The sequence below is a fragment of the Vipera ursinii genome, assembly GCF_947247035.1.
Source record: "Vipera ursinii genome assembly, chromosome: 2".
Classification (NCBI taxonomy): Eukaryota; Metazoa; Chordata; class Lepidosauria; order Squamata; family Viperidae; genus Vipera; species Vipera ursinii.
The window spans coordinates 79,697,455-79,724,696 of record NC_139513.1 but is presented as its reverse complement, the minus strand read 5'-3'; the positions used below and the strand labels follow the sequence as shown (position 1 = coordinate 79,724,696).

The 27,242-nt window shown below is 39.9% G+C and overlaps 1 protein-coding gene across 4 annotated transcripts in view; it reads left to right on the top strand.

Moving 5' to 3' along the window:
• The first annotated feature begins 13,948 nt into the window (after nucleotides 1-13,948).
• GRIA1 (glutamate ionotropic receptor AMPA type subunit 1) overlaps nucleotides 13,949-27,242 on the top strand; it is a 256,690-nt gene continuing 243,396 nt past the window's right edge. For all 4 annotated transcript variants that reach the window (XM_083356155.1, XM_083356154.1, XM_083356152.1 and 1 more), the window contains exons 1-2: nucleotides 13,949-14,235; nucleotides 16,208-16,345. In XM_083356155.1, the coding sequence (XP_083212281.1) occupies nucleotides 14,154-14,235; nucleotides 16,208-16,345 (220 nt within the window). In that variant the 5' untranslated portion in view covers nucleotides 13,949-14,153. The remainder of the gene's footprint in view (nucleotides 14,236-16,207; nucleotides 16,346-27,242) is intronic.

The window sequence follows — 27,242 nt, the reverse complement described above, 5'->3', positions numbered from 1 at the left end:
AATTCTGAATCTCATGTTCAGAGGCAAAACAATCTGCTTGCATTGCACATTTGTTGGCAGCTCACAGACAATTGAAGAGGAGCTGATTGAGTTATTGTATTTATAACTGAAGTAATCTATAATTGGACCATGTCACTGGAATTCTGATTGGTTCTTCGCCTAGATGAATTTCTAATTGGTTGATTATTTGAAGAAGTTCCATTTGTCATTGGTCTGCTTTTGAAACACTCTACTGCTTATTCTACTTTCAGGTGAGATTGCTGAAGATTCAAGGCTAGGACACTAGATAATTAAACCATGGCCTATTAGCCCGGAATCTGATTGTTTTTTAGTTTAATGTTGGCCATGAAAGCCTGCATCAATAATGAATTTTTAATCCTTTTTAGCTAACATGCAAGGGTTACAATCTTTTAAACAAATGGCTACCACGTGATTCAGATATCTGTTATTGCACTATGTCTACTTCTATGGTTCTCAGGTCATCAGCTGAGAAGATTGCTAATATTAGATACCTTCAGTGTATCAGGTTCGGATACAGCGGCTTGGGTTGCTCATAAGGCCAAATCTAGCATTGAAGTTGAAGCATTCTTTGCAGGCATGTGGGAATGTAACCTAATTATGAAGCCAATTTTACAGCTATAAGAGAAATTAGGTCTAGTTTCAGGAAATACATGATAGGGCTAAGCAAGGCCTAGTACATAGCTAATTACACTGTATAAGAAGAAGAGTCAAATAATTTATGCTCTGTGAGCTTCTGCTTAGGAAGAAAAGCAGAAGGAAGTGATCTCAGATTAACAATTTCCCAGAGAAAGAGCAGGCATAGTGATAAAGAGGACAGTGTAAAACTTTCAACTGTCTAAACCCTATTGCCCCCTTGTGGTCAGTAGTCATGAGCTGCTGAAGAACCAATGGCATTAGAACTGGATCTCCAAAACATAGCAGAGCAAGAAGCACGCAGGCCCTACACCCACTTCTTTCCTTCTACCCTGCATGCAAATATAAAAGTATAAAAACTAATACCAGCTCTTCATCATGGCTTGGGACTGTGGAAATAGCTTTCTCTAACTGATATCAATGTTTTGCTAACTGCTAGAGTTTTCTAGAGTGGGAATGCTGAAAGTGCAAACATACAACTGCCAGGAGCAAGTAAGTATGGAAAACAGAAAGCTAGATTGCCATCATACATAGTAAAATTAGGGGGTTGGGTCTGCATACAAAGAAGCTATACATTCTGGAAAGAGATCAATGACCTCTTGGATGGAAACTAACGAAAGAGAGAAGCAACCTAGAACTAAGGAGAAATTTCCTGACAGTTAGAACAATTAATCAGTGGAACAACCTGCCTCCAGAAGCTGTGAATGCTCCAACACTGGAGGTTTTTAAGAAGAGACAGGACAGCCATTTGTCTGAAATTGTACAGGGTTTCCTGCCTGAGCAGGAGATTGGACTAGAAGACCTCAAAGGTCGCTTCCAACTCTATTATTGTTGTTGTTGTTACTGCTGTTGTTGTTATTGTTGTTATTGTTATTATTATTATTGCCACCAACTATTTGAAATAGCTTCTGTTCTTAAGTTATAGTTATGATATAACACTAATTCTGATATTTGCTCTCCGGGAAGCTTCAGCTAAACTCATGCCTGCCTTGGAGGACCTTGACAATCAGGGATCAAGTTATACATTGAAATAATGAAGGAGAGCTAAAAGAGACTCATCTTTGACGCTGTGAGAAGGATCTTCCTCTAAGCCCAAACCATGAAATGCATCCCAATAATGAATGAAGTCAGCTAGGGCTGAAACTCTCATTGTTTGGTTCCTCTCAAGAAGGCTTTCTAAGGAGCATATTTTGCTTTGTGGGTTACATCAGTGCCTTGTGACCATTCAGAAAAACAGTTCTGTTATTCAGTATATTAACACTGTATGAATGACAGCCCTTTCACCAAAATCTGTATAAGTGTGGCAAACACCATCCCTACTGGAATGGCACCATCACTCAGCTCTTTGAAATTCCTAATTTATTCATACTATTTGTTAAAGGTTCCCCTGCACATGCGTGCTAGTCGTTTCCAACTCTAGGGGCCGGTGCTCATCTCCGTTTCAAAGCCGAAGAGCCAGCGCTTGTCCGAGGACGTCTCCGTGGTCATGTGGCCGGCATGACTAGATGCCAAAGGCACACAGAATGCTGTTACCTTCCCACCGTAGTGGTCCCTATTTTCTACTTGCATTTTTACGTGCTTTCGAACTGCTAGGTTGGCAGAAGCTGGATGAGTATCAGGCACTCACTCTGTTATGCGGCACTCAGGATTCGACTCACCAAACTGCCGACCTTCCGATCAACAAGCTCAGCGTCCTAACCCACTGAGCCACCGCGTCCCATTTATTCATACTATACATATGCCAAAATAAAATCCCAGCCAACAATGTAGCGATAGCTAGATGAAACCTCATCCCTTTTTACACATATGCAATGCTTGGGATGGAGTTTTGACCACACCCCCTCAGATTTTGAAGCTAGTGGCCCTTACAGCAGGATCATTATATATGCCATCTTGAATCCTATACTTGAATCCCATAATGCAGATTATAAATCTAACAGATAAATTTAACATAAATATATGCTTGCCCTGTATTAAATCAATTTTCCTTACTATTGTTTTCAAAGTTAAATTAACACTTTTTGAAGAGCTCTGCATCACTCAGTGCTTTTAAGAGGCACAATGGCTCAAGCAACTGTGCAATTCTACTCCAGAAAACCAACTGTCATTCATGGTATATCATATATATCCACGTTGCAGTCACAATGAAATAAAATCATGAAAAAGGAGGTTCACTTCTGTGGCTGCCTCTGCTGAATTCCAAGAACAGAGAAGCTGCATGTGTGAGGCTTCAAAGCAAATTAGTCTTTCAGCGTGCAAGGGAGACAGCTCTGACCTTTTGTTGGGCTGGAGAGAAATGTGGTTAAAATCATTATCAGAGCCTGGCCTATAACACAAACACATAAGGGAAAAAAAACACAACTTTTCCCAACCACCCTTTGGAAGATGATGAAAGGACTGGTAATGAAAGTTTTTCTAAAGTCACAGTTACAAATTAGGGTTTGTATTTCGACAGTGAAATTTTCTTTGGACCATAGTAGCAGCTTTGGCAACGTGGAATATGTAAATACCTGCACCACCCAACAGGTGTGTCTGAGATCGTGATCTTCCATAGTGTTCAGAAGAGTTGGATCAGACTGAAAAACTTTGTGGTAGATACAAATGACAGAAAATAGCCTTTTCTCTTCCTCTGCAAAGATGCCCATTCCCGTCATTTGCTATTTGTTTATGCTTTCAGTAAAGTCAGTGGTGGGAGGATAATAGTGATAAACAAAAGGACAAGGCTTGCATTCAGAAAGAAAGAAGGCAGGTGGAGTGGGAAAGGAGAAAAGAGAAATGTATTTCCTCTTCCAAATGTTACTACAGTGACATTCAGTAATTGCAGCCTTTGGGAAGCAGGTTTCGCTACAGAAATTGGAGGAAAATGGACATGGACTTATTAGGGAGGAAAGGCCCAACTTTGCTTGGATGGGAGTGACCTGTTTGCAGTGATAGTCAATCAAACAACTTCAGAGGGGACTGTTAGAAAGTAATCGTAAAGGCTAAGGGCTTCCACATGCTAATAGTCATCAATATTTTGCTTTCCTTTTATTCCATGAGGCAAATATTCTTTTGAAATCTCCTCTCTCTCTCTCTCTCTCTCTCTCTCTCTCTCTCTCTCCATCTCTACTCTATCTCTTTCACTGGGTATGAAGGGAGAAAGGTAGGAATCTTGTCTCCTGTTTATAAGAAATATAAATGTCCTATTAGATTTAAGCCACTGGCTTAAACAAAGTGCTTTGTTTTTAGAAGTCAAAAGATAGTAAACATACCTAATATGCCTTTCCCCTCATACAGGTAGTTCTCAACTTGCCACAGTCCATTTAATGACTGCTTGAAGTCATAAAGGCACTGAAAGAAGTGACTTATGATCATTTCTCACCCTTTTTTTTATTTTAATTCCATTTATATCCTGCCCTTCTCCGAAGACTCAGGGCAGCTTACAAGCTTAGCAATACGACCATTATGACCATTAACAGCTGTGGCAATCAAGGACATAAGATGGGGTAAAACTCATTTAACAAATTTATTTATTTATTTTAATCCCATTTATATCCCGCCCTTCTCTGAAGACTCAGGGCGGCTTACAAACTTAGCAGTAGCCTTCATTCTATGTATATGCCTGCTTATCAGAAATGTTGTGCTCAATTGTGTTTGTAAACCAAGGACTACCAGTATTTTCCCCACAAAACCCCAGTTGGGCCAAGAGAGGTTGACTGTCCCAAAGTCACCCAGTTGGCTTTCATACCTCCGGCATGAAACACTGTCCTGTTTCGAATCTGATGTCTTAACCACTAGACCAAGCAGTGGTTAGAAAAAAAATAGGCTGCAGAAAGAAAGGAATTATGATATAATCTTAGACAGATTTGATCATAATTGTATGTATCACTGCTGGTCAGAAGCCATTTATATTTCCTTTTATGTCTTCTGTTTCTTCTTCTTCTTTTCTCTTTATTTTTTTATTCTATCATTTCCCTTTTACATTTACTATCTTTTTTAATGTACTTAATATGTGCAAAATTAATAAACACCATTTAAAAAAAAGAAAATATCACCATTTTTGTGTCTTCATGCATGTACAACTCTAGATTGTTCTTCATGTCAAAAAAACCCCTTCTGGTAATTTGTGTTGTTTTCATATCTTTCTCAGAGTTTGTGTCCTTTTTTTAGACAAATTGCTATGTGAGATTTCAATTTGCTTTTACTTAAGTATCATGCATATACTATCCTTGGAGTGTCTGCTTTTCTAGGCATTAAGCAGCTTTTTTATTAATTCCTTCTTTTATTCTGATTCAGTTTTATTGCGTTAGGACCTTCATAAGCAGAGACTCTTTACTTTGCAGGATCCTATTTGGGTTCGTCTTTATTTTCCCTAATGTAATCATCCAGACTAAGTTTTTTCTTTCACAGTTTGTTTCATTTGTAATTGTCCTTTATTTCTTGCTATATAGAAACTATAAATAACATTTTTGAAGAGAAGTGCATGGTATACGGTTATTAGTTTCCTTGTTTTTCAATCAAACTGTCCAATTCAGCTTGGGTCTGGAGAGCTATGCTTACAGTATATCTAATTATAGGGACTGTCCAATGCTTGTTGCTTTAACAGTATCTCTAACATTTTATTTAGATTTTTTTAAAAAAGACTTTTTGATATGCTCTAGCCCAGACATGTCAAACACAAGGCCTGGGGGCCAGATCCGGCCCACGAAGTGGTTTCATGTGGCCCGCAAAGCCATCCTGGAAACAGTGAGGGAAGGGCCCCCACTACCTTGGCCCTGGCCCAGAGACCCTCCTTCTGCCAGAGACCCTCAGATCTGTCCCACTCCTGCCCAGGCCCCCATAGGCACCCTTGATGCGAACGATGTAGAGCTGGCCATGCCCACCCAGTAGGCCATACACACTCTAGCCATGCCCACCCAGTAGGCCACGCCCACCCAGGCCATACCCACCCGGCCCCCTAAGGGCAACCGCAATGCTGATGCGGCCCTCAATGAAATTGAGTTTGACACCCCTGCTCTAGCCTTATAAACTTGGTTATGCAATAAATCAGAACATTCCATTAATCTGAAGCATTTGCATCTTCCTTCAAGTGCCAAACATTTAATGTCATTTCAGCCAATCTTCTCCTATTACTTGGCCTCCTTTAATTGCCTTACTAGTACATTTCTCCAGGCCAGATTTCACTATTATGTCTTCACTAAATGCAAGGACAGTGTCCAACAGAGACTCACTTTCAGCTTTTGATTTATTGTATAGTTTTAAATCATTCAAATAAAGCAAATGGTTTATTTCCAGGCTTTGTTTTTGGATTCTATGCAGACAATTATTTTGTTCAGAATACAGGTGAGTGGAATCATTGCCAACACAAAGGGTAATGGTGACAGTGACATCTTTAGAAATATGCCTTGTTTTATTTTTACTTTCCCCAAGTCTTCTCCATTTACTACAAGGGATGCTATGGTGATTGGGCTTGCATTGTTCAGAGATACTAAGAACTGTCTTGGTAGGAGCCCATCGCTCTTAGAAGGGCCATGCCATCCCTTGATAGGAAGGTTTCAACTAGGCTAAGTACATCCCACAGCCCATTTTCAGTGCTGAAAATCAAAAATCAATTTTCTATGCCAAATAACCCAATTTCCAAGTTAATAACAGCCGCATATAATATGGATGCTGGGAAACTCGTGACAAGTGGGTCACAGGTCTCAGTTACTTCTATTAGACAACCACAGCAGAAAATGCAAACCACCTGAAAGGTGAACAAATATGAAAAATTTGGGCAAAGCTAGAAAACAAATAGATTATTAATCTAAATGGGATTTCAAAGGCAGAGGTTCTCAAATTGGAAACACAAAGTCTCAAACTCCAGTATTACTGAACAGAGCTAATGGATCGGTGTCATGTTGTTCTGGAAAGCATAGTTTTCTGTGACACTGAACTGGAAGCTATTGACCACAAACAATAACTGTGTGTTGTCGAAATAAGCTGAAATTACAGATAATTTGAATATTGGACAACTAACAGTGAATCAAATAGTGGAAACTTTAGAAGAATGTAATTCTGATCTACACAGTGATCAAAACTTGGAAAATAGAAGCACTACAGCTAAGCAATTGCAAATAGCAGGGGCTGAGAAAATCAAACGTCAAATGGAAGAATCAGTAAGAATATGATTATCAAGCAAATAAAAGATTTGTTTAATCTTTTGCATGACATTAATAGAACATGATAATCAAAACAATTCCAACAGAATCTATTAAAGAAACAAAGCAACTTATGTACTCTATTGCTAATGTTGTAACAACAGTACCTGGACTTACAAAAATAAAAAAATAGACATTTAGAAGACTAGAGGAAGGCTAGAGTGGAATGTTTGCTTAGAATGGGATAACAACAGCAACAATTATAGACATATCTGAATAACAAGGTTATATTAAAAATGAAAAAAATATATCAACCATATCCTTATAAAGCAGTACATTATTGGGTTCAACACTATTATAGAAACTTCAGAAGAAAGCAGTGGATGATGGCAGTGACACAGAAAATTTAACAAAATGAAAGCATTTTGGTTTAAACAAAACACCATGTTTAGAATTAACCAATAGCATCTACAAATTCTGATAAGGAAAAAAGGTAGAATATTTCCAAAATGTGTGTGCAAAGAATTGGGGGGGGGTACAATGGGTCAATAAAATTGAAAAAGACTTTAATGGACAGCAAATCAAAGAGAAGGGCTAACAAAAAATATAGTTTGAATGCAATCAGAAACATCAAAAACTGCAGTGCCCTGGGGAAAAATGAATGACATGGTTATTGGCTCAAATGATTCTGATTATTCCTAGAATGAGGCCTACCAGGATTTCAGGCTTTGCCACACTGTCTTGCTTTCTGGCACAATCTAACTTGTGGGAAGGAAAGAAGAAATTTTTTAAAAAAATGTCCTATAACAGTGGTGGTGAACCTATGGCATGCGTGCCAGAGGTGGCACTCAGAGCCCTCTCTGGGGGCACACGCATCACCGCCAGCAGCTCGCGCAGGTCCATTAGGCCATTGCCGCATGAAGCGGCAGCCCCATCCAGCACAAATGAGGCAAAGCAGCTGGCTAGCAAGCTCGAGCAGAAATGGTAGAGCACGCCTACGCCCAGCAAGCCAAAGGACACCCAGGCCCAGAAGAGATGGGGGGGAGGCACACAATTCTAGCTGGGATCAGGGGGCTATGCTGCCGATGGGGATCTGGCTTTCCCCGCCTTTGGCTTGCTGGGTTGGGCTGCCGCTCTGGGCAGTGGTAGCAGCCTAATGGACCTGTGTAAGCTGCTGGTGGCAACGGCCAGAGGTGGGGCCAAAGTGTGTGTGAAGGGAAAAGGCCCAACCTGCCAGAGACTCCCTGGATCTCCCCCAACCCTGCACGGCCCCCACAGGTGTCCCCCCATGAGCAACATTGAGGTGGCCATGCCCACCCGTCACGCCCAATCTGCTGTGACCACCGCAGCCACACCCACCACAGCCACGCCCACCCAGTGGGTGATGCCCCCCCTCACGGGGACCACAATGCTGATGCAGCCCTGGCACTTTGCGATAAATAAGTGGGTTTTGGGTTGCGGTTTGGGCACTCGGTCTCTAAAAGGTTCGCCATCACTGTCCTATAAAATTTGGATTAGAATATGAAGTGACTTTTACAATCTTTTGGCGGAACTGAAAGATGTTACCCTCTCTGATCCGATAACTCTTTGTAAGTTCAGAAAATAGAACGTACAGTTAAGTGGTGGGATTGGCAGTCACCTAATGTTCTGCCACCACTCCTTGTGAGGGTAGGAGCTATCTTTAAAATACCTTCCATACATTTCCTACCCATATTGTATCGATAATGGGGGCAGATCTGACAGCGAGTATGAGGAAAAGATGAAACTACGAATGAGAATGAAATAGAGAGTCAAGAGAGATAACTCTATCCTGAGGATCATCATTTGGGCAGCTTCTGATTTGTATGTAGCAGAGGGAAGCTCCTTAGAAGCTCAGTTTTGGTTGGCTCTAAATTTAGAGGACCCCTCTACATGAATTCAAAAGAATATTAAGAAGAGAAAGATAACCAAGGGGAAATAAAGCTTGCATGCTGATTGTTGCTCCATTCTTCCCATACTTGGAAGAATAATTTCCAAAGAGGGCTATCTTACATTGCACACAAGAACTCATGTGATGTATTTCCTAGGATTGTGTATTTATTTATTTATTTAATACTATTTCTATACCGCCCTTCTCCCGAAGGACTCAGGCCGGTGAACAGGGCAAGAATAAAAATACAAATTACAAAAGTTAAAACAAGATTAAATAAATGCCCACATACTAAAATACATATTTAAAACCAAATAAAATAACAATAGCAAACCCCCCCACCAATCCCCTCATCAGGCCAGGCCAGCTTGTTCAAAAAAGTATGTTTTTAGCTCGCGGCGAAAGGAGCGAAGGTCGGGCGCCGTCCGGAGCTCAACCGGTAGCTGATTCCATAGCTCCGGGGCGCCCACAGAGAAGGATCTCCCCCTGGGGGCCACCAGTCGACATTCTCTGACCGGTGGCACCCTGAGGAGGCCCTTTCTGTGGGAACGCACAGGGCGGAGGGAAGTCGATGCCGGCAGCAGGTGTTTCCTCAGGTACTCCGGACCCCTGCCATGTAGGGCTTTGAATACCATTACTAGTACCTTGAATCTCACCCGGAAGGCAACTGGTAACCAATGCAGCTCACGGAGCAGAGGTGTATCTTGGACTATGGGAGCCCCTGCTTAAATCCCTTCTTGGTTATCTCTCACTGGGTGACTATGAGCCACTCAGAATATCTTAGTCTCATAGGCTTATTTTGAAGATACCTTAGACAGTACATACACTGCAATCACAGGCACTAATCGTAATGTGTTGACAACTTTTTTTTTATTATTTTAATTCCATTTATATCCCGCCCTTCTCCGAAGACTCAGGGCGGCTTACAAGCTTAGCAGTAGCCTTCATTCTATGTATATGCCTGCTTATTAGGGCTTTCACACACACCCCAAGCAGCATTATTACAAAGTCAGCTTATTGCCCCCAACAATCTGGGTCCTCATTTTACCTACCTGGGAAGGATGGAAGGCTGAGTCAACCTTGAGCCTGGTGGGATGCGAACCTGCACTAATTGCAGGCAGCTGGTGTTACTTAAGGAGGCATTATTTATTTATTTATTTATTTTATTTTAATTCCATTTATATCCTGCCCTTCTCCGAAGACTCAGGGCGGCTTACAAGCTTAGCAGTAGCCTTCATTCTATGTATATGCCTGCTTGTTAGGGCTTTCACACACACCCCAAGCGGCATTATTAAAAAGTCAGGTCCTCATTTTACCTACCTCAGAAGGATGGAAGGCTGAGTCAACCTTGAGCCTGGTGGGATGCGAACCTGCACTAATTGCAGGCAGCTGGTGTTACTTAAGGAGGCATTAGCCCACTGCTCCACCAAGGCTCTTGATCAAATGATGAAAGGTCTAATTTAAAAATGCTTCCCTCCTCGTTCTGTATATTGTATAAATGACAATAATCTTAATATAAGATGGGAAAAAGAATCTTAAAACTACATGTGTGACATAATTTTATGTTCAAATTTGGGGATAGGCAATAAAGGACTTTGACATAGTGCCAGAAAATGTTAGATGTTTCCATTTGTGGGTTTTATTTCATGTATTCATTTGTAAACTTGTAACCTCACTTGCTTTTCCACTGACTGCTTGAAATTTTGCTGGAATTAAAGATTAGCTACAAGGAGTGATCTATTTTCTAGACCAATAAACATAGAATACTATACAAAATTGCTTGCTGTTTCTGCTGCTGTAATACCAAAACCGGGCTGTGCAGCACAGCACAAGAACCAGGAAAGAACTGGGGGGGAGGGGTGGCAGGAGATGGGCAGGGAGACAATCAAATGCAAACTTTACCCATCCCTTGCAGTTTGGATTAGATCCGCAGCCATGCATAGTAATCAGGGTACAGAGAATTATTAGAATCTACTCCTTAAAGTGAACAGGTTGCTCTAGATTTTTTGACAGGCAGAAACTGGAACGCTTGTGTGTACATAGTCTGTCTAGGTAAATATTTGTTGCACAAAATACTGGCAACTACAAAATCAAAAGCCTACTGTATACCACATACACCATTGTTACAAGTATGGTTGTCACAAATAGAGTTTAAGTCCATATATGGTCAACCCAAGAAGTCCCATAATGCCACTACTCATCTCCACCCCGTGTATCTAGCAGCTAACTCCACCACCAGCCCAATATCTAGCACATAATTTTATAATTTTATAGGTGCAGAAGTTCTCTCCGTATAGACATTTATGCTGTGCCATGTAGAAAATGTTTCTCTTATGCAAGTAATGGTGGGAAGTGAGGAGTTGAGGTCCTTATATGGAGAATTAAAACATGTTTGTTATACTGTATGTTAAATTGTATATGATAAAATGACTTTGTGATGTAACTTTTGAAACAGATCCATAATATTTTGACTGTTTTTGTCTTTTGGTCAGAATGTACTCAACTGCAGCATAATGGCACAGACTTCAAAGTACATAGGCAAGGATTTAAAAAAGAAAGCTCTACTTATATGCATCAAGTGCTGAAAACACTCCTATCTTCTAGTTTTTCACAATGTCCTATAGCTCAATAGATATTAACAGAAGCTTACCTTGGGAATGTCTGGGAAGTGTCGTTTCTCAGGCTTGGCAACCTTTAAGAAACCCTAGATATATTACATAGTTTATTTTAAACATGGTTTGTGCTTGTATCTAAATTTATTGATCACTGTCAAAACAAGATTAGGGCTTACTTTCAAGAGGCTGATGAAGTCTTATCACACCATCATTCACTTTCCCCAGCAAGGTAGGTCATCAAATACACAAAGTCCTTTCTTTGGCGTAATCCTTCATTTTACAGGCAACAGACTTGATCCTATGGCTTGCTATTCAAAATAGAAAACAAAGCAGGACTGATGCACTGTTTCTTCTTCTTGCGAGAGGTTTTGTTACATGATGTTGGACTATTTTATTGAAATACATAACAATGAAATAACTCAGGACACTTCAGTTGCTGCCTAAGACCTTACTCATACCAATGCATGAAAAATGAGAGGATGCATCTAGAATCTTTATCGTAAAAATCCCAAATTAACCTGAAACTGTGTTATGACACTAAACATTAAGGTTTGCTGCCCAAATATACTGGTAATAGATGAAGAAAAGGAAAGATTGTTGTCCCTGAAGGCATCAAAGAAAGCAATTCTCATCATAACATATCCTAGCTCCTTGTTTTTCCAAGGGTACAAGGTCTTCCTAGTAATAGTTGTATTTCCATAAAATATTCTTGCCAAATAGGCTGGAAATTTCACCACCCTGCTTATACATACATTTACTAGTTGTTCTTATTTTTTTTAAAGAATGGCAACCTTCAAACAGTGGTTTATACCAGTGTTTTCCAACCTCAGCAACTTTAAGTTGTGTCGATTTCAGCTCCCAGAATTCCCCAGTCATCATGCTGGGGAGTTGATGTCCACACTTTTTAAAAAAGGTGCTGAAATAGAGAAACACTGGTTTACACATATAACCACATCCACAGTACAGTAGTAAAAACAAAAAGCCATAAAAACATGATCTTTAATTTCAAATTAAAATGGCCCAAATAAGAACTATTGATTTGATGGCACTGGGTTATTTAATTCATTGCCTATTGGCTTAATTTCATTAATTAAAAGTACTTAAGAAGCACTTCATTGTAACCAGCTTCTGAAAAACCAGCAGCTTCCATGTCCCCTGGAAGATTATTCTCCAAGAAGGGGGTGGAAAAGAAGGCTGCAAAAGAAGAGTATCTTCACCTCAGCCTACCTCCCCTTCTTTTAGAGGCCCATGTGGCCCCCAGTTTATTATCTCAGGTGATTTCCCTCACAAAACTCTAGTCTAGTTGTGCTTGACACCACGAACAAAATGAAGCCACCCCATTTCTTCTGATAGTCTCAAACTCTTATCAGAAGCCATGAAAGGTGATCTGATTTTACAAAATCAGTCAAGGAAGGCCAAAGTCCAAAAGCACAGTGGAGAGAAGGGCACCCGCCAAAGGAATGAGCTGCTACACTCCTGAGCTGCTACACTGGGTCATCTCCTAGAAAGGGAAAGAGACCTTACCCCTTTCTGGGATACAGGAGCTCCAGTAGTACACCAGTACTAAATGACTGCAATTGAACTGTGCCCTCCTCCTTGGGCGCAGATTTGCATTTTAAAGAATAAATGCCTGTGCCTGAAATGTTTCACAATCCCAGAAAAGGAGTGGGGGGGGAGGAAAGGAGGTGCGGGAAGAAAAGCTTTCATGTATAATGCAGACTGTATCTTTGAGCCAATCCTGGAAGAATACCTCTCACCTCCTCCCCATCAATAGCACCAACACCTTCTTTCTCTTTCCTTCCCTCTCTCCCACACACCTGCCTCATTCCTCAGGCTAGCTGGCTTATCCTCCTAGCCTTTGTGTTCCCATCGGCTGGGAGCCTGGACTTTTTTTTTCTTTCTCCCCACCATGTCCCAAACAAACAAAGATAAAGAAGGGGTGGAAGACCTCCAAACGTGGAGAGAAAAGGATAGTTTGGGGTAGAAGAAGAAACCAAACTCAGCTGGAATGAGAAGGGATAGGGAAGGGGTTGCATTCTCTCCTTCAGCATCTCTTTGTGACTTCTCAGATCCATGAATCTCCCACCGCCCCCTCATTCCTCTCAGAACAATTTGTGCCTGTCGTGCAACTGTCCGCCCCGCCTGGTCTTAATCAAGTGGGCCTTTGGTGGGTAACACTAGGAGTCCCAAGAGATCGCCTTGCTTCCCCCCTTCATCTGGAGCAAAGTGCAGGTGGAGTTGGCCACTTAGGGACCAGCAGCGTTTGGAAGATGGGGGGTGGGTGGGTGAGGGGGGAGTCTTATAGTTTCTACAGGATCTCTCCAAAGATTCTGCTTTGCACCGGAGTGTGTATGGATTGCCAGACTGTCCCTTGGAAGGGGGTGGGGGGAGGAATCCTAAGTAAGCAGGCTGCAAAAATATTTTGTTTAAAAAAAAACGGCGCGCGGGGGAGACTCTGGTCTCTTTGCTGGTGAGGGGAGGAAAAGGAGCTGGATGGAAAAAAAGAGTATTCTGCGTGCGAGAGAGAGTGTAGCTGTGTGTGCATGCCTCTGCGGGAGGGAGGGAGGCAGGGAGGGAGGGGGGGAAGGGGACTGTGGATGAAGAAAGGATTTCTCTCTCTCAGAGCTCAGTTAAACCTGCTGTCAGTTGGTGTTAAGGGAGCAACCGAAGCATTCGATTCCCAGAGAAAGAGTGGCACAGCAATATAGGAGGGAAAAGAGGTAACCAAAGAGAGGAAAAAAAGAGAGAGGAGAAGAAGAAGAAGAAGGAAGCAAGGAAGAAACCAGAAGGGGTGGGGGGAAATACCAAAATCTATGCTTGGACCTGGGCTTCTCTCTCGCCAATGCAAAAGGGAATATGCAGCACATTTTTGCCTTCTTCTGCACCAGTTTCCTAGGGGCAGCGTTGGGGGTCAATTTCCCCAGCAACATCCAGATCGGTGAGTCTGAAAAAACGATGGCATCTTGGTGGCATCTTCCCGCGGGGAATCGATGTTGCTGCGTGTACGAGAATGGGAGAGAGCGAGATATAAACCCACCCTAAGTCTTGGCTCGCGAAGGGGCCTCTGCGTGGATTATAACCGCGTTCACAAGGATGAGTGGGAGACACCCCCTCCCATACTGGACTTTGGTGGGGGAGAGGGTACCTGCCTTCTAAGGGCTTCTAAAAGCACCCCCTCTTTTTATTCTCTCTCTCTCTCTCTCTCTCTCTCTCTCTCTCTCTCTCTCTCTCTCTCTCTCTCTCTCTCTCTCTCACTCACTCATTCTCTCCTGCATGTGCTACCACTTTGCAATCTCTTCCCCCGCTCCGGGGGAAGCGGAGGGTTTTCGGGGTCCGTAGAGGGGGGCGACCGCCGACGGACGTCGACTTTGGCTTTGCTCTTTGTTGTTGCTGCTAAACAAAAGCGGGGCAACGTCGCCAGGAAGCTGTTGCGGCGACCTGCAGTCGCTTTCCCTCGCCTGCCCACCCGGGATCTCGCCCCTCCGTCCCCTCCCTCGGACACAATCCGGCGCCGGTGTTGGTTTCTCTGCCTCGCACCTGCCCCGGCGCTTTTATTGCAGTTTTCCCCTCTATTCCCCAGGCTGGGGGCCATCGCGCCTCCCACGTTGCTTCCACGTCTGGCTAGGAAACAAAAGGTGAAGCTAAAAAATGAGCAGGCTTCCTTGGCAACCACGCCGAAGTGGGCTTCTGATTGATCTATTTATTTATTGTGCGGGCGCACAATCCGATTATTTATTTATTTATTTATTTATTTATTTATTTATTTATTTATTTATTTATTTATTTATTTATTTAATTTTATTTTATTTTCCTTGCACGCTGCTGAACCTCCCCAAGCAGCCTCTGTGGTATCCCCCTCCCTCCCTCCCCACTCCCGGTGGACTTGGTACACTTGATGCTTCGGACTTCAATTTCACTGCAGTTCCCGCTACCGGTCGCCGTTTTTCGGCCGTTTGGTTTTTATTCGAGCCCGCCAGTCCCGCTGGGCCATCTAACGGACTCGAGTCCAACAGATGACGAAACGGTGCATTCCCGAAGCCAATTGCCCGAACGGAAACGTTTGTGCTAATGGGAGTAATGGCTTGGACCCATTGGGACATTTAATAATTGCTTGCAGCTCGAATCTCTAGTTCCTATGAGCAGGGATTCAATGAACAGCAGGCCTCGGGAGACCCTGGGCTTGGGTGGTCCTTCCGGTTACTTCCTTAGGACAAGTAGCATCCCTTATATATAAGGCATCGCTTGGAGAACGTGGTTTATTGGTGGGCCCTTCTCCCTCGCTGGCCAAAAACAGGAGTTGCTCGAATGATGGCAAGATTTGTCCTTTGTTTATTCTTTTAGTTCAGCAACAACCTGTTGAAGAAACATCTGCTCAGCGTGGTTGGTGGAGGGGGAGGGAGTTGGCCATTCCTTGCTGCAAAAAGCCTCAGTTTCAACGTTTAGAGTATTGCTAACTCCCGGTTTTCTGCAGCTTCGATCTTCATTTATAAACCTAATTGAGGATCTCGTATCTTTGGGGTTATGTAATAATCCGGATAAAATGGAATATTGTACCAAGAGCTCCTACCAAAATTCTACCGTTCATCTTTAAGACTCCCTGAGGCTGGATCTGAACTTAATAACATTTAATAACGTTGATGAGAAGTAGATTGGTTATGCCTAATTAAAACTCCTCCCAATGGTTTTGGAAACTCCATTCTATGATTTTTATTTATTGTTTGTTTTTTAGCTACAAGAAACTAATATGGCTTCCTTTTTGTCAAAGTGTTTGGAGAAATTGTGGCCACTGTCTTTTGATATCCATTAAGTGTAATCACTGCAATTGTAGAATACCTTTGTCACTTAAAGTTCGATTTCTGACTTAATGTCCTTTGTTATTATTATTATTTTTCCCCTTCTTTTTGCCTTAGGGGGATTATTTCCTACTCAACAATCCCAGGAACATGCAGCATTTATGTTTGCATTATCTCAGTTCACAGAGCCCCCCAAGCTGGCTCCACAGATTGACATTGTGAATATTAGTGACAGTTTTGAAATGACCTACACCTGTAAGTAAAGGCTAGTTATTGGCCAACCTTTTGATCTTGCTTGACTGCTTTCTTAACCTGTCTGCTTATCTTTAAATTAAAACCTCCCAGCAAGGATTTTTTTTAATGATAGGTGCTTTTTCCCTTCCCTTTTTAAAAAATAATTTTTAAATTATGCTATTTTATTGTTACAACTGATTTTCATCAGTTCTCCCTTACAATGTAACTTATATCTATTAACTTGTAATTTTCTAAATGTGTGAAAATGACAAAAAAGTGGAATTATATAAGTATTATGTATAGGTATACAACATTTTAAAAATATCCAACAGTCGCCTAAGAACATAAAAGCACTCTTCCACCAATAAAAGTTTGATGATAGGTCTGAACTGAAGCAGACATTCTTTGATCTTGAGCGGTTTAAACATTTCTGAGACTACAAGTGGACTATTAAAGCTTTTTTTTAGCAGTATAGGGAAGAGATTTTTATGGTATCAGTAAAATGGAAACCAGTGTTATTTAGATTTTATTTATTTATTAGATTTTTTTATCCCTCCTTTATTACTTTATAGGTATCTCAAGGTGGTGAACATATATAAATACTACTGCCTCCTCCTTCCCCCCCCCCAACAAGAAGGACTGGCCCAAAGTCATCAATTTGCCTAAGGCTGGACTAGAACTCACGGTCTCCTGATTTTTAGGCCAGCACTTTAACCACTACCCTATACTGGCTTTCCTGTATTTTGCAAAGGTGACAATCTAAAATCTAAAATCTCTGCTACTTGGGTTTAAAGGTTGTTAGATTGTGGTATGTTCACCACCGTGAATTACTTACAAAGTAATAAAAGTTGGATAAAAATCTAATTTATTAAATAATTTAATAATATCTTTCTGCTCAGAAAAAAAGATTTGATATGATACTATAAGGATTCTTTGAATTATTTCTCTGTTCTATGTTGCATGAAGAATCAGAGATTCAAATTTTAACTTAAAGGGTCATTTTCATCTTCTTTTGGAGCTTACCTGTTGATCCTTTCAGTGGTCTAGAAATCAAATGTCCTTGGTCTTTTTTCTATGATGCTTAGACTGCTGAATTAATAATCCCCAGCCTTCCATTTTTCAGTGGTTCTAGATGTCTTTGTATGACTCTTTTGTTAATATGGGACAATGTTTGCTGATGTGGATGAAAAAAAAATATATTTGCAACTTCTTGTGTGTTGTTGCTACAGTTATTTCAAAGTGGTGGATTTAGATCATATTTAAAATAGAGAATAAAATAGAAAAACGACTGTGACATGAAGGTGAGAAATGAACCAGAACTGTTGACCTTGGATAGACTCATTTCTAACACATTATTTTAATGGATAAAGAAAATTAAGGAAGTGATTTATCATATCAAGGGAGTCAAATGAATGCCACGAAAACCAGATGTATTTTAATGGGACAATGTTGATGGAATAGCTGGTAAAAGATTGAAGAAGTTAAATACCAATGTATTTGTATGTATTATTAGACAAGGGTCTCGGAGTTAAATGAGACAACTATTATTCGGTTGTTTAATTTCTGGATTGAATTTCTGGATTGAATTAATATTGTGTTTGAGTTCACATGTGCTATCAGTTGTAGGGGTTGGAATTAATATATAATCAGTTGTAGGGGTTGGGGTTCATATATAATAGTAAATTCAGCTTAATGTTTCAGGTCCCTAATTGTGGCTAGGTTATCAATAGAGAACTGAAATTGTATCCCAGTGGTAAACTGTAAGCAAACAATTTTCTTCTCTCTCGATCTTAAGGGAACAATAACTCCGAGTAGCTTTATATTAGAGCTCAGTTTTATGTAGAACACTTTGTCCTAGGTGACCCATGAAAGTTAATCCACACCAACGTGTTGCACTGAATCTCATTTTTCCCTCTTAAATTAAAAGCTTCCATCATTTTGCTCTCTCTGGGTTATAGGCAATTGTTGCTTTTCACAAACATGAAGATTACATTTGGGCTTTACCATTTCAACTTTAAAGCTGTATCAGACAAGGTCTTCATTGGCATGATACTCCTATAGATTCATTTCCTATAAGCATTGACAACAATAGGGAATCTCGTAATTCCTTTTAGGCAGTGTTTATACAGACTCTAGTTTCTTTGGACAAATGTTTCATTTCAGAATGTGACTGTGGCTGGTAAAAGCAAGCATTGTCATCATGGAAATGTTTTGTGTGTCTTGATTCGAGAGTTGTTGGTATTTCTGTCGCTGTTATTTTTTGGTTGTTGGTCTTGTGGACATTATTTATCTCCAGATGTTTTTATAATGCTGCTTTCGACTATTCATAATGTGTTTGATTCTTCTATCAAAAATTGGAATGGAATTGAGTTTAAGGGTGAATATGAGACTGGCATTCTATATTTGTGGATTATTAAGATTGCTTATGGGACTGTCCTACCAGCATTTACAAAAGGCACTCAGAATAGTGCTGTGGGAAGAGAAGTATTAACCTTTTATCCATTTGTCTTTTCTCCTGCAATCCAAACTATATTATTTCCCAAGCTCACAAGTCTAGGAGAATGGTTGTGGAGGACTTGAGCATTTGCAGAAGAGATTCAGCTGGAATAAGGGAAACATGCATCTGTCTATTCGATTCTGGCTTCCAAAAAAGTCCTTCCTGGGGCTGCAGTTGTGGGCTTAAGATCACCCATTTTGGAGGATAACCTTTGAAAGGAAATACACTGCAATCTTACACAAAGATTTGCTCTTGCATGAATCATGAACTCTTTCAGGATGTTAGCTGCTAAAGCACATAAAGCTGTAAATAAGGACTGGAGAATTTAAAATTGTCGTGATAGCTTACAATCTAAAATAAAAAGAGTTTTCTACTGTTTCCAAAGTGCAATGGAGCTAAGTTATAGTTTGCCAAATGAAAGGATTTGAATGTGTGAGCTTTATGCCTAAGTGTAGTTATTTTTCATGGAATATTACAGTAAAAATAGAGAAAACCCTCTAGACCTATAGCAATGGGTTAATTTGCTTAATTTCTTGTTGATCTCTACCGTCTAATAAAATAAACTAATTCCAAACTGGAGAGGACCATGTTAGGTATTTCTTAACAGGTAGTGAGTGATAAATGATGAGGACTTTGTCAAGGGAAAAAAGTGTCAGCATCACAAACACACTAATTGCCATTCCTATCATCTTAGCACTGAATACATTTGCTAGATGGAAGAATCTTTCAGTCAAATTTTTCCCCTATATTTAGAACGTAAAGAAGTGGATAGATTTTGGTATATTCCAATCAAATTCACCAAAATTTTTACCATTGCTGGTAAACTGGCATCTCTCTCTCTCTCTCTCTCTCTCTCTCTCTCTCTCTCTCTCTCTCTCTCTCTCTCTCTCTCTCCCACTCCCACTCCCACTCCCCCACTCCCCCCCTCTCTCTCTGTATAAACAAACAAACATGGATTACTCAGTAATAGCAAACAGAATTGGAAATGACATACAGCAGAACAATTGTGTGTAGGCAGAACCAGAAATAGTGATAGATTATTGCACAGTTGCCATGCCACCATTGTTAGTAAAATAAAGCAATAACAGTAAGTGTGTATAAATTGTAGCTATTTATGCAATAATACTGACTACTGCTTCATAGTAAAGGAGCCTGGCATCAATTATAATTGATTGCAAACATTTATCTCTCTTTTATATTGAAAAAAAGATGCTTACAAGTCATATGTTATTCTGTGGTTGAAATAGCTAGTGTTTTCAGATATTACCTATTTATCCCACGAAAGTATAACTTCCAGCAGTATAATAGGAACAGAAAGAAAGACAACCAAGTTACCGTAAGATTTATTTGACAGGGAAATAGATGAGAGAGAGTACCATTTTTAAAAAGTATAGAAATATTAGGAACTCGGCATGGGAAATTACATTGCAGAGTTTGCCAGTCTTTACATAGAAGATGCCTAAACAAACAAGATATGGCAGTCATAACAGAAGGCCACTGTGCCAAATGATAAATGAAATGGACCATGGGAAAAGCATCTTATATGAAAAATGGAACTGAGCAAAAATGTAGGAACAAAATAGGTTAGGACTAGCTTGCAAGTTGCAAGAGTATCAAGAATTAATTTTGTCTATAAGCTACACATGAGGTATGAAATCTAGCCATTCACTCTGCTAATGCTGTCCCATTGATTATCAGACTTAACCAGCTGGATCTGTGCATAAGAGCTATCAGCAGCCTTGTTAGAACTAGCCTTTATGGGGGAAAAGATTCAACTGAGTATTTTCTCCAAGCAGTCCAAGAAGGCCTGATTGTGACACAGGTTGGCTGACTTTGCTGGTTCTTAATGAACAACGAGGACGAAGAGAAATGCTAAAGTATAATTGGGATTCAAAATGGCATTGCTCCACAGTGCAGCATTTTGTTAGAATTTCCTTTGGGAAGCCTGGGCTTACTAGCGACATTGATCCAATGTTCTGCATTGGGCACGATGTTGCATTCTAAGTATGGATGCAGTCCTGCGCGTGAACTTGTTCTGTAAATTTTATACATGCTGTAGGATTCGTTCACAATAATATGTAACAATGTTTAATATCTTTGTGCATTCATTATATAGGGTGAAGGTTCGTTCTCCGAGCTTGAGGGTTGGTTTCTGAACGTTTCGTTACCAGGCTAGGTAACATTTATGACATAGCATTTTCCTGCTTTTTAATATTTTAGGACCTCTGTAGTTTAGATCTTCTCACAAAATATGAAGTTCTATGTCATTACTGTAGATAACTCTAGCAATGAATGAAAAGTACTCCCCAATACTCTTTGTATGTATATACTGAGTTCTTCAGAGCAGCTACAATAATTTTTCAGAAATATGCTTATAAAATTCTGACCATTTGTGATGTCCTATAGCTGCAGGTGTTCTAGGAGACTATAAAAGCATGTGGGAAAAAACATTTCTGTTATTGTTCCCTGAACAGTTTCTTTTATTTGGTTAGTTCATTATTTATTCAGCATTACACTACAGTTTGCCAATGTTTCTTTGGAAGTTAAAGGGGAGAAAAAATAAGAGAGAACTACTTGGAGAAAGTTTTGTAGAGACTCTAAAACCAAGAAGTAATATTGTAACTTGTTGTATTTTAGTTTTCAGAACATGATAGACCATTGATTTGAACCATCACTTTTTGAGGAGATGAAAACTAAAGAAATAGATTAAAACAATAGTCTATTATTTTAAAGCAAAACAGCAAGTAGCAGATTCAGCAGGAGCATGTTCATTATAGACACATTCATGAAGCTCCCCTTCGTATCATGTATCCTGAAGGACCCAATATCTAGTGATTTCACCTGATAGCTGAGTTTGATTGTCATCATAATAATATTGCTGTTGCAAAGGATAATTAATTCAGTTTTATGACCAAGCAATTATGCTGAAGCAGTATTTGATGGGCCCTGTAATTGGAGCACTATAAGACACATAACAGGGTAATATTTTGGACTCTTTAGTTGCTTCCTTTTATCACTGAAAATGTTTGCTGGATTGCTTGCCTGAAATGCAAGAAATAGTAAATCAGATCTGGGTTAGATCTTAAACAATAATCAATTCTGTAGTTCAGTTGCATACCTTAGGGGTACAGAAAGAGGTCTCCCTCCCTTTATTACAACTGGAAGATATTTCCTTTCTTTCACAGACATTCCTGACATTTGGTACTAGAAGATCCAACAGTCAAGTTTTGCTTTTGTTTTGACCTAACTATGAACCTAAGAAATAATTACGTACAATTAAAATATTTTTAGAGGATCATGGCTTGAACCAAGTTACACTTAATTTTTTTTAATGGAATTTTTTTTAATTAAAGATTTCATGAAGATTTAAAAAACTACACAAACATATCAAAAGGTAGAAAAAGATCCTAAAAGAATAAAATTAAAAGTGAAGAATCACAAAAAAGCAAGAAAAATTTAAAAAACCTGAAGAAACAACTTGAGATCTTTGTAGCAGTTACAAAGATAGCAATTAACAACTTCACCCTCTCATATTGAATAACATAGTTTCCTTACTTCCATAAACCTTTTTAATCAATAAGTTCTGAAATCAATAGTTCATGTTTATCAATTTTCAACAAAGTCTATAAAGGGTTTCTAGATTTTTATAAAAGCAGCTGTAGTTTCCTCTTTAATCAAACAAGTCAATTTAGCAATTTCTGTAGGCTCAGACATCTTCACAATCCGTTCGTCTCTTAATGATGTTTCCATAGTCTTCCATCTTTGTGCTTATAATAGCCTCACTGCATAATGGGTAACAGTTATTAAGACAAAGATGGACCAATTTCAATCTTTTAGCATCTACTTAACAATAAATAAATCTACAGCCATAGCAATCTGTGAACCATATGGGGTTAGGTAAATGGATATACATTGAGAATTAAGGTACAAGCTATTTCTAAATACATGCTTAACCCAGGAATTTGTGATGAGTATCAGAACCAAGAATGTAACTAATTCCTCACATAATAATCCAGTCTCATTTTCTTTCTGTTATTTTTTTCCCAGCAACCTAAGTTAGGATGTGCTAGCTTTTAAACTATTGCCAGATTGGATCTACTGAAAACCATCTAGAAATTTACTCATAGATCCAAACTTGTTTTTTGGCCACCTATATGCTAATCGCTGACATTTAGTACAACATTTGGTCTAGGGTGGGGAGGTGTGGTCTAGTTGCTGAATGGTTGTGCTTCATTTATTTGTTATGTTCTAGACTGGCTTGGTTGCTTGCTTGGTTGGTGATTGTGACTTTCAAATGTAGTATTCTGTGGCATTTCACTATCAATAATAGTAAAAGTAATAGTAGAAGCAGTTGGAGAAGAGGAGGAGGAGAAATGGTTAAGTTTGGTACTAGGCAGAGAACTTTTTTCCATAGAATACATCATCCCCTTGCTTGGGCTCCAAAGCTGTCACATAACTGCAAGAAATAATCGGCATGCATATTAATATTTTCAATTGCTGATCTAAATGTATTGCAATTAAATAATTATTATGTGTTGGATGAAAAAAAGCTGTGTTGATAAAGTGTATATTGGTCGCTATTTCTCCGAATGGCACTGTTGTCATTTATTCCACAGGTAATCAATTAAAATGCAGTTTTGTAATTAAACTTCCCTGAGTTCAGTCGTACGATACTATGCAAATTTCCTGTGTTCTGTTTGTTTATCCCAGGAGTGCCATAAAAGCAACTGAGATGCATGTTCCAAATATTGGATTGTTACATACTGTTAGGCTGTTAAAACCCACTGAATTTGAGGTGATTGGAGTGTGCAGGATTGCAGCCACAGTTGTCTAAGCAGCATAGACACTACTGTAATCAGAACAATGGCTGTTCACCCAAAGCCAATCCTTCACAAGTGGGGAAATTCATCCGCTACTGCAACCGTGGACCTGTTTATTTGGGTTTACAGTATTAATGTCTCAATTTAGATAATAATTTTATTGCTGCAATAACAACAGAGTAGCAGATGGCAGCACTAACCAGAGTTTGCTAGGCTTGAAAGGGACGGGCTTGGGACAGGACAGAACTTGGATAGGAAGCCAGGACTGTAAGCTAGCCTGAGAAGTTGAAAAACATGCTAGAAGAAGGCAACGACGAACCTCCTGTCTTGCTGCCAAGAAAACTACATGGATGTATCAAACTTCAGTTGAAAGAGACTTCTAACTTTTTAAACTTTTGCAAAGCTGTTTTTAGACAGTGCTGTGAGCCGCAGAAGGCACTTTCTGTTAGGTTCTAAATCGAGGGTGTACTACAAGTGCTGCATCCTGTGTGAAAGCTCTACCATCTGTCTTGGAAGAAGGCTCTGTTCTTTCCTTCCAAACATCCAGCCATGAGACGCATTTTCTTAGGAAGGGGGAAAAAAAGACACACTGCAGTTTGGGAAGTTTTCCTTTCAGATCTGGTTTTTGAACAATCAATGTTTCAATCAGAATAGAGTTGGAAGGGACCTTGGATCTCTAGTCCAACCCTGCTAAGCAGGAGACCCTATATACCATTTCAGACAAGCCTCCAGTAATTAAGCACCGACAACTTCTGGAGGCAAGCTGTTCCACTGGTTAATTGTTCTCACTGTTAGGAAGTTTTTCCTTATTTCCAGGTTGCTTCTCTCCTTGATTAGTTTGCATCCACTTTTTCTTGCCTTCTGGTGCTTTGGAAAATAAGTTGATCCCCTCTTCTTTGTGGCAGCCCCTCAAATACTGAAATTCTGCTATCATGTCACCCCTAGTCTTCCTTTTCTCTGTACTGGCCATACCCAGTTCCTACAACCATTCTTCATATGTTTTAGTCTCCAGGCCTATAATCATAGTTGCTCTTCTCTGCACTTTTTCCAAAGTCTCAACGTCTTTTTTATAATGGGGTGACCAAAATTGGATGCAGTATTCCAGGTGTAGTCTTACTAAGGTTTTATAACAAAGAGGTTCTGACATAGAAAAGTAGGGATTGATGCAAAAAAAAAAATTCTACACGTATCACTAAAATTAATTTTCCCTGGCAACTATAGTATATGTCTATCATCATCAACCAGATTTTTTTTCTTTACAACTGGATGGCAAACCACTTAGCAAAGTCACATTGCTCTCTGAAGAACAATGGAGGCGGAACATTCAGATGTTCCACTCGGTTGACAGGGTACATGAAGACAACCAAGGACCAAGTGTGCTGCATTTCGTTCAAGAGAAGTCGGGCTCTGTTTTGCTTTGGATAGGTGCTTTGATCAAAATATTAACAAAATAAAGCACTTCTCCAAAGGTCTGCAAGGGTATGTCCTGTTAAAAGAGTTAAAGTGAGGCTAGAAATACCCATCCATCAGATATGAGAACTATAAGCCTTCCCATATTGTAAAAGAAAATCTGGCCTCCTGCTTGAATATGACACTTCTTCCTCTACCTCCTCTATTTCTCAAAATAGTTTGATCCCAAATTATCCAGTCAGCCTTTTGTTCTGACACCAGGATCTGGGTATAGTTGTGGCCATCTCAAGATGCTACTAAGGACAGAAAAAGAGAACCTTGAAGAATCAGATTGCCCGAGGAGGTTAAATGAGTTGAAATAGTTTTCCATGATAGTATTCCAGCATCTTCTAAGCACCACTCAGTTAAAAGGAGAAACAAAGCCTTGTGCTCCATAGCAGCCTCCCTTTGTTTGCTTAGTGCAGCAGTCATTCCTCCTCACACTGATTCTGTTGCTTCAGTTTTCTCCATCCTCCTCTTTAAAATATTACTGACAATCATTTTTAATGGCAAGATATTTTTTTCTTCCTAATTTTCCCCAGTATGCATTTTATCCTGAGTCATTGAAAACAGCTCTGCTCCCCATAACCCAGATTGGTTGCAGGAGAAAAGAAACTGGGGTATAAATCCAATTAATCCAAATAAAGATTGATTTCCTGGCAGAAATGATGGTCAGGGGAAAAGTGAGGAAGCAATATATATACAGATTACCTGGACTGTATTTTTTGTTCCTCTTTTTGGGTGACTGAATAAATAGACGTGTCTCAGACTGAAGACATGCTAACATTAGTTAGTAATATACGGCCAGTGGCAGAGATCCTTAAATAGGTGGTGACAGTCCAGCTAATAACTGAAGTCTTGGCATTTTAATTGAGACTGATGCAGGGAATAACAGGAAATGTTTGTCAGGATCTGAACACATTGCACAGAAATGGAGTTAAAACTGATTTTTGGCATGCTCTGAGTCTTTTGGTATTTCATTGTCTTTTCTGGGTAAGAACTGAAAAAACAAACAGACAAACAAACAAAAAGGATATCAAACTTTATAAAGAGGCTGGTTATGAGGGATTGGGACATTTCTATTACACCCTTGTAGGTTTCGTGTAGCCTCAGCAGTTGGCCTCACATCTAACTAACCTGGACCTGAAAAATTAAGCAGGACTTCTCACTGGATGGGAGATGACAGGGAATCCTAGAACTCAAGTTAGACTTGAAGACATAAACACCTCTCAGAAAAAAATGCCATGGCAATCCAGTTCTGTATTGTGGCCAAGAAAACCATATACACATGCCCAGAGAGTAATCATGAATCAAGCTTAGAAGAAAGAAATCAAAGGCAATTTATTTGTTTATTTTAATAATCTTAGGACACCTAGAGAAGTTTCTTTGTTTTCCCCTTTTGGAGGAGAACCAGCCATCAACCATATTTCAGAAATAATAATAATAATAATAATAATAATAATAATAATAATAATAATAATAATAATAATAATAAAGTTGGAAGGGACCTTGGAGGTCATCTAGTCCAACCCCCTGCTCAGGCAGGAAACCTTATACCATTTCAGGCAAATGGCTGTCCAGTTTCTTCTTAAAAACTTCCAGTGTTGGAGCATTCACCACTTCTGGAGGCAGGTTGTTCCACTGGTTAATTGTTCTAACTGTCAGGAAGTTTCTCCTTAGTTCTAGGTTGCTTCTCTCCTTGACTAGTTTCCATCCATTGATTCTTGTCCTGCTTTCAGGTGCTTTGGAGAATAGCTTGAGTCCCTCTTCTTTGTGGCGGCCCCTGAGATATTGGAACACTGCTATCATGTCACCCCTCGTCCTTCTCTTCATTAAACTACACGTACCCAATTCCAGCAACCTGCCAACAATCATCAGTTTAGAACGTGGCTGGGAAAACTGGTCCTTCGGCCACCCATCATCTTTAAAAGTTGACCATGGCAATAAGTTTGAAAGTACTGGAAGTTCAATTTAATTTTGTTAAGAAACACAGTCCTTGCAAGATCATTCTGTCTTATGTCTTGGCAACCAGTTGCTGAGGAGGGAAGAAAGAATAACAAAGGGGGTATCAGAAAGAAAAAAAATGAATAAAAGGTCAGGAGAGGGAAGGGAGCACAGCAAGGAAAAAGCACTTTTTTGGATGCTGATCAAC